Consider the following 8,775-nt stretch of genomic DNA (forward strand, 5'->3'; position numbering starts at 1 on the left):
ATGGGCATTGAATCTTTTATGCTGAGATTTCTTAACATAAATACAACAGCTTTCCTTCAGGTTGTGCTCAAATTTAAAGCACTCATTGAAAGCAACATCTTTTAAGTGACTGTGACGATTGAGGATGCCAAAACTTACTATACTCTTTCCAACAAGAAAGGACTGATAAACCTGCAAAATTATTGAAAGATATTTCAGAATGTGGAGACTTGCATTATAAATGAGACCCAGGGCATATGAATTTTGCAGCAAACATTTTAAGCACTGGTTAGACAGAATATCCGAAACAAAAATATTGTGGGATAAAATATTGTGTCAAGAATAGTGAGGACAAAAATATTGTGAAGGTAAGTTTCCATAGGTAAGCAAAGTTTTACTATATATAACTCCACATATATGTAGCTTGATGATATATATATATATTCAAGGGATGTTGATGTGCAGTTAAGAATAGAAGATCTATACTTACTTATCGATATTTTGGTCCTCAATATTTTTGACACGATATTCTGTCCACACAATGGGGCCGATTAGGATGGCGGTTTTTCCGCATCCTCCGGGCCGGCGGAAGTGTCCGCCGGCCTGGAGGATGCGGAAAAACCGCGGCGGAGACTCCAAAGACCCACCGCCAAATTAGGATGGCTGGTGGGTCTGATAATCTGTCCGCCGCTTTTCCGCCACGGTCGGAAGGCGACCGCGGCGGAACAGCACTAACATGTCTGGCGGTGTCTATCAGACACCGCCAGGCATATTAGGATGTCTGAAAATATATGCTTTTCCGCGGCGACTTTACCGCCGTGGAAAAGCATACGGACCTTCACTTCGGGGGCCCGTTGCGGGCCCCCTGGGTGAAGGTGGGGTGGGGGGTGCACATGGGGGGTACCTATGGTACCCCCCTGCATTTGCGTGCACAATGCAGCAGGCACCGCGCGGTGCCTGACGCTTTGTGCACGCAAATGCTGTGCATGGATTTTTTACATTGCGGCGGATGCAGCTTGAAGCTGCACCCGCCACAATGTTAGTGATAGAGGATGTGACCGCCACCCTGGCGGTCACATCCTAATTTGATCGGAGGGAACGCCGCAGCCCATGCGGACGTTCCCTCCTCCTCAGGGGTCGCGGACGGACTCAAGTCCGTCCGCGATCCTAATCGACCCCTTTGTGTGGAGCTGTGTCTTTGTGAAAGCCCTGTTTCAAAGAGAGCATGAGTTATTTTTTTAGCATTATATTTACTTCCAGTAGTCAAAACAAATATACACCACCTTACCTCATGGCATCCTTATTTAGACTTAAGACCACGGGCAGGGTCGGACTGGCCTATAGGGCAACCAGGCTGGCCCAGAAGGGCTGGTCAGAGAGGTCAGCATGTAGGCCGTTGTTTTGGTTGTTTGTGGGCCTGCTTTTTGGTCTAGTGGCACTGATTTTACTGTTTATTTCACTGATATTGCCGCAAACATTACCTGCAGCAAGCACAAATGTATGCAGTGTCACATACTTTACAAAACTCCTATGCAGCATGCCTATACAAATTCAAAACCGCTCCAATGGGCAAATATGGGTCAATTTCTTTAGTTTTGTGATTCGCTAAAGGGAGGCACTTGTATTTCAGAACCCATGACTATTTACTGTCCCAGTCCGACATTGATCATAGATGGTTTTATCACCTGGCAATGATTGGTGGGTGTTTTGCCGTGCCAGCAACAATCAATCAATCAATCAATAAATCAAAGCATTTGTATAGCGCACTACTCACCCGGAGGGTCTCAAGGCGCTGGGGGGAGGCGGTCCGCTACTGTTCGAACAGCCAGGTCTTGAGCTGCTTCCTGAAGGCGAGGTGGTCTTGGGTCAGGCGGAGATGGGTCGGAAGGGAGTTCCAAGTCTTGGCGGCCAGGTAGGAGAAGGACCTTCCTCCTGTGGTGGCTCTTCGGATGCGGGGGACGGCGGCGAGGGCGTGGCTGGTCGATCGAAGCTGGCGTTTGGGAGCGTAGAAGTTGAGGCGGCTGTTGAGGTATCCTGGGCCTTGGTTGTGTAGGGCTTTGTGTGCGCGGGTGAGGAGCCGGAAGGTGATTCTCTTGTTGACCGGGAGCCAGTGCAGGTCTCTCAGGTGTCCAGAGATGTGGCTGCGGCGGGGGATGTCCAGGATGAGTCGAGCTGAGGTGTTCTGGATCCGCTGGAGTCTCTTCTTGAGTTTGGCGGTGGTTCCGGCGTAGAGGGAGTTGCCGTAGTCCAGACGGCTGGTGACGAGGGCCTGGGTGACCGTCTTCCTGGTCTCGGTGGGTATCCATCGGAAGATCTTACGTAGCATGCGCAGGATTGCAACAAATTACTCCTAGCAGGACCATTTACAGTTCCTTTGCCAGGAAAGGGGGTTAAAGTGCAGCAAAAGGTTTGCTTTGACTAGAGTGCCCAAAATCCTTCTGCCTCCGGTCTAAGTCATCCTTTGGCTCTTCCATTAGTGTGCAAACCATCAGACATTCTTGATAAAGACAAGGTTTGGGTGTAGATGGTTGCTGAAAACCTATCTTGCCCCAGGAAATGACATCCGTCTGTCTCTTGTCAGGTTTTCAGGTTTAATAGCCCCGCCTTCTTTGGGCAGGTCATTGGGTCCTGTAGCTTGATTCTGTGAAGAACATTCTTCCATGTTCCTTTGGTACTTGTTGCTTGCTGTGAGCTTTGTTCATGAACACAATTCCAGAGAAGTATTAGGAACATTAGTAAACGTAATAATCAAAACAGGTTAAGTACTTAAAACATGCATACTTAATAATATTGGCAAATAATTAAATGCAAGGTTTTAAGAGGCAATGTTGAAAGAGAACTCAACTGTTTTTCTTTCTTTCAGAGAACTGAGAGGGAAAACAACACGCCGCCTGTACAGTCAATAGAGCTTAAAACAATTTTTGAGACTCTTCCAGCTCCATGACGGATGACATGATACACTGGTCTCATGCAAGCAGGGTTATACCAAAAGCTTCCATCTCAACGAATGAACAATTGAAACAATCAATTTGAGAATAAATATCATTGTAATATATAATGCAGTAAAAGAGCTATTTTTTGCTGTGATTTTTCCAAAATCGGCATTGCTTGTCTTTGTCATTCTCTGGACCATTTTGTGACAAAAATGTAATAAATTAAATGTGGTGGGTTGACAAGCCTAACCCTATCTCTTAGTACAGTGACTAGCAAATACACTAGTAACAATTAACCAAAATGCAGCAAGCAGAGAGCAAGGTAAGAAATGTTTTCGGAGTCCTTCTAAGTTTGATATGTTCCGAGGACTCCAATAAGTATGATATGGGTTGCATCTGAGGTGCATCCATTGAAAATATATAACTCCCCATACTAACGTACTATAATTTTGAGCCTAACAGCATGTTATAGTCAGCTAACTATAATATACATGATGATATTTGCAGTGTGATTTTCTCTTTTATCTGAGTCGATATTGAAACAATTGTAAGCTAAATTGAAGATCTTAAATTCCATATATAGTGAAAGTCAATGCAGAGATGTCATTGAAATTGCCACTAAATCTTCTTTATTTTAGCCAAAAATGAGGCACAACTTTACATTTTGATCTTCAGTTGGGGAGTTAAAATAGGTGGTATTTGCATAGTTGAGTTTGGCATTTATTAAATATCCATCCACTATCTTGTGATGTTCTGCTGGGATTACCACCCCCTTTTGTACCGCTTTGGCCGCCAAAAGTGTGGCAGGGTATGCTCAGACGTGAGTCCCTTGCTCACTTTGCCACTGGATTCAAGCAAGCCGGGCTGAAGACGGCTGTAATGCCAGAAACCGGTCCTCGGAAGCTTTTTTCCGGTCCAGGGAAGGCATGGCTTGGCAGTTCGGGCTGGACTGTTCCCATGAGGCACAGGGTCAGACTGATTTGCATATAGCCATGTCTGAACTGGGGTGGCAGAGTGGGCTAAAGAACGGTGATGGATCAAACCCAGATCTTTTGACTGGGTGTGAGTGTTTGATTGGTTCAGATGCTCCGTCCATCACCACCCCCTTTTGTACCGGGATTAGAAGTTAGGCATGTTGCAATTTCCAATATTTGAATAATGCTCCTGAACTAGTAACCACACCTCCGAATTTATAACCAGAAAACTCTCTGATTCTGTACTTTTTCATATAGGTTTACAAATGAACGAAAGAGTGCGGTGTCCACGCAATGAAGAATTAAGCATGTGATCGTGCCCAAAAGAACACCACATTGATTGCATAAATATACAAATGCTACTTTGTAGATCAGTGATAAATGTCAGACCCACATGCCTCCTCAAATCTAATTCCCTTTACAAAATCTTTTCCTCTCTGACCCCACATAAATTTGAATGTTAATATACAACTGCTTTGTAAACAATGCACAGTACCTTGTAGGGGTTCCTAGGGAAACCACGGAATCTATTAACCTGATGGAACTTTTATCTCTATACCAAGACGGGAGCTCATAGTCCCCACTATACAGCGTATTATGTAGGGACCGCCCAAAGCGTGAATGGACGATCATACCTAAGTATTAAAAAGACTGTAGGGTACAGATGACAGATGAAGAGTGGTTGCAGGTGTACACAAAAATGTCATACAATGCTGGATTACGACTCACAGATTTCAAATATATTCAGAGAACATATCCCATCCTGTTGTTTTACATAGCCAATACCACAAGGTCTTGAGGGATTGTCCAATATATTGGTCATAGGCTGCAAACTGGAGCCAAATGATATGGACATGTAGCGTAGTGAAGGTTTTCTGGGGGATTTGGTTACATAACTACATAGAGCAGTTGGAAACATGGTACAGATGGATATAAATAATGTGTGCTTGCACTTTACTTGTGTTCAAAGAGAAAACATACCAAAAGGCTGGGCAGGGCCCTCCTTTTGGTAAAAGATGTATAGCTATCTATTGGGTGCAGGCGGGGTTGGCGTGTAATTGCCCTGTGGTGCAGAGACATCAGGGAGGGGTCACTGGCAGAAGAAATCCAGCTAACAATGCTCTGTGTAGATGCCAGGGTAGGCAAAGACTTGAAATGCTAAGGGTAATGTATAGATTCATAGATAATAACATAGAAGCAAATGATTCTTCCTAAGGTGTACCTGTGGAATTTTTTCACAAGGAAAGTGCAAAAGTGCAAGAGACATTCAGTGCCACGTACAATGTGGATCCACGTCACCAAAGATGTACCTACATGTGAAGGATGGTTTACCAGTCCATCTGTATGCTGCCAGTATGCTTGTTTGTAATGAAAAACTGTCTGTAAATGTATAAATAATGTTTTTCTAAGGAATGCAGCAAAGGTAGAATAACATGCTTAATAATGTGTTTTTGCATAGGAAATTATGTTAAAACATGCTACCTTATTTTGCTAAATTTGGAACAGAATAATGGTGACCTTGTCCTATGCTGATCGCTGAATTGATTCTCCATTGAAAAATAAAAATACTTTTGAAAAAACTTTTAAAGTCAAAACCATCTCAACTTTTTTTTCCTCGGGGAATACAGATTCACTACATATGACTAACTGTTGTTTGTTAATAATTTGTGTTCCCCTCTCTCCCACTCTTTTCAGGGCTGTTTCACAATAGGTGTGCTAGACCAGGTAATAGTGGACAGAAAAAACTGTCTTAAAAGCAGAGTGGAAATTGTGAGGCTTCATTGAGACACAGATATATCACAATGAATTTTCTAAACTACTGTGAGAGTAACAAAAAAATAAGTCCTATCACTTAGGGCCAGATGTAGGTAGGCAAATACCGGTCGGTAACGGCCGAAATTCGGTAATTTCGGCCGTTACCGACTACAAGTTGGTGGTAAATAATGAAAACCTTGGAAAAAGCATTTTTTTTTGCTTTTCCAAAAGTGCCATGTTGCAGACATACATGCCACAATTGAGGGGTGCAACAGGGTGTTGTGTATGTGTCTGTGCCACCCTTCAATGTTTCCCCCTTTTACCGAATCGGTAAATACTGATTCGGTAATTGGCATTCATTCCTATGGGCCTCCAGGCCCATAGGAGTGAATGGCAATTACCGGATCGGTAATTACCGAAACTTACCGATTCTGTAGTTTTTTTCGGTAAAATTACCTACATCCCATTTGCCTGTTCTTAAATACCGAATCGGTATGATTCGGTATTTAAGAATCGGTAATCTGGGATTACCTACATTGGGCCCCTAGTATCCTAAAAAAAATTCAAAACATTCAGTGTTTGTGGGTAAGAAAATATTGCACTCTGGCTGCATCAATAAATGAAGAGAGCTTAGTCTTCCAAGTGCATTTGTTATCTATACTGTAACCTTGTCTATAACTAATTATAAACTTGTCTTATGGTAGTACACAAAAAGAAAAAAGGACTTCTGTCTCACCAACAATGCTACAACACTGGAGCCCCATAGGAGCAGCCATATTGCAATGGTATTGGCTGGTCTACCTACACAAATGCTGACTGTATCTGCTCTCGTTTGTTCAGTCTTTCTTACAATTCCACAACTTTTGTAGCTTGAATACCTGAATACTGGAACCTCACCTCAATTCAAAGTGTTGGGTTGTTTATCAGTCTTAATTTGAATAGTCAGCATTGGTTCCCTGACAATTCCATTCTTTCTTCTAAACTGCATCACCATGTATACACTTCTTTAACTTTCAGTGCTGTATATCACACAAGTTCCAAACCTCCTAATGCCTCCCACAGCAAAATGTTTCTCCCTAGGAAAACTACAGACTGCAAAAGAAGTAACTCTGCTACCCAAATTAGAGTGCATTAATGATCCTCCAAGAGACAGTTGATTAAATATGTTCACTGGTCACTTGTTTATAGCTAGTTGCACTTCTCATTAGGCCATTATTTACACATAAATTGCTGGATCAGTAGCCAGAATAGAGTCAGACAACTTAAATCATTCTGCTAGCTTGCTGTCACAGTTAGGTGCAATGTACTCAAAGCCTAAATCCCCCCAACCTATCTAAAAATGCAGCATAAAACATCAAACATAAACTATTCAAACAGAACCCTGAAACTCTCATTTGTGATACCTACTTATGTCCCAATATAGAAATTGTGGTTACTGATTTAATCTTCTTCACCAATAAAAGAGCACAATGGGGGAGAGCCATTGCCTCAACGCTCAAGATTTACACATCCAGGAAAACACCACATGGCCTTCAAATACCCATAACATTCTCAAAGTTCTTAAAGGTCGAAGCTACCATCTCCCTCAACTACAATGCAAATGTTCTCATTCAATCATCTGACCGTAACCTAGAACGTTTTGATAAGTAATTCATGAGGATCAAAAATACGATGTTGAGTGATGTCTCCTGTCCTGTAGAAGTTCTATGTCTCCCCTCCTACTCCTTGACGGAAACTCAGGCATCTCACTGAGTGCCCTTGTCACTAGCTCTTCATATCATATATTTAGTTATATATATTGTCCATATTTTATCAGATGTGATGGAATCTCTGTAGAACATGCCAGGTACCTTCATTCTCAAAAATGCTGTAATGACTTGAGGGGGGGTGTTGATTGCTGTACTGTTTGCAAATAATTCAACAGACGAATGACGACTGCACTGACCATGATATTTGATGTATGAAACTTAATCAAATCTGTTTACAAAAAAATGTATTTACTACTCCACACTCACCCTGAAGCAATCAAAAACTAGGGCAATGCTCTCTTGTGAATTCCTAGGTATTGAAACAAAATTTGGAGCAATAACAAGGTAGTTTGCAAACTCTACACAATTTACCATCCCCCTTCCCCCAGGAAACAACCTACTTTTCATTTAACAAATAATGGATACTATCGCCTCTAACTCCGATAATCATACTAATCATATCTTCCTCTGGGATTTCAACATATGCTGGAATGACTCCAATGACCCCATATTGAACACCTTCAAGGCCTTCTTCACTGACCTCAACCTTACTCAGTTGTGTAATGACCCAACACACATTAGAGGCTCCACCCTTGATTTAATCGTATCTAAGGACAACACCATCCAACTTCAATCCATAACCCCCGTGACTGGTCAGACCAAAACCTAATCTCTTTTCTAGTCCTGGAGAAAATGTGGATCTGAAAAGGTCGACCTCTTAAAACCAGAAAAATGTGAAATATTAACCCTTATGATCTAACCTTTACTTGCAACAACATCCTGCTGCCTCCCACTAACATGAACAATGTTAATGATTTTACTGAGCACAGCATACAATCCATGACATATTTATAACAATAGAATGAGTCTTCCTATATATTTTTTGCCTTTCCCACAACCTTTCCTTTAGATGTTGTCCAAATTATCATTGATTTGGGCACAAAAATGTGTTCTTATTAAAAACCCTCCCTCTCCTACCTAGTATATGACATGCTTCATCATAGGGTTTCTATCCTGGCCGCTGAATGCTTTCAGGGTGTCCTGCGATGCCTGATTACAGTGGAGCTGGTTTTTGTGAAGGAGTGGTATTGTGTATGTGTTGGTGTAAGGTGAAAGATAAAATTAGTCTCAGGTTGCTTTATTGTCTGTTGCAGCACAAACACAAGCAGTTCTCAGTGCTGGTAGCAGATGAACTTGAAGTCTTTGCTGTTCCTGAGACTTCTTGAACAAGCTCTACCTCAAGCCCCTGGAGAAACTCAGACAAAGAAGTTGCAGAAAGTTCAGTCCAGTCCTTTCTCTGCCCAAGACAGAAACAGCCACTCCAGGCCAACACAGCAAATTGGTTGTTCCTCCTCACAGTATCTCCAGCTCTTCTTCTTGTCAGGT

The 8,775-nt window shown here is 42.4% G+C and overlaps 1 protein-coding gene across 1 annotated transcript in view; it reads left to right on the forward strand.

The window, feature by feature from the left end:
- Nucleotides 1–3,749, forward strand: part of LOC144762615 (chitin synthase chs-2-like) — a 693,194-nt gene extending 689,445 nt beyond the window's left edge. The window contains exon 19 of the mRNA XM_078647842.1: nucleotides 2,843–3,749. Within this exon, the coding sequence (XP_078503968.1) occupies nucleotides 2,843–2,923 (81 nt within the window). The 3' untranslated portion in view covers nucleotides 2,924–3,749. The remainder of the gene's footprint in view (nucleotides 1–2,842) is intronic.
- Nucleotides 3,750–8,775: the final 5,026 nt, after the last annotated feature.

Source organism: Lissotriton helveticus, chromosome 6 (genome assembly GCF_964261635.1).
Source record: "Lissotriton helveticus chromosome 6, aLisHel1.1, whole genome shotgun sequence".
In the NCBI taxonomy this organism is placed as follows: domain Eukaryota; kingdom Metazoa; phylum Chordata; class Amphibia; order Caudata; family Salamandridae; genus Lissotriton; species Lissotriton helveticus.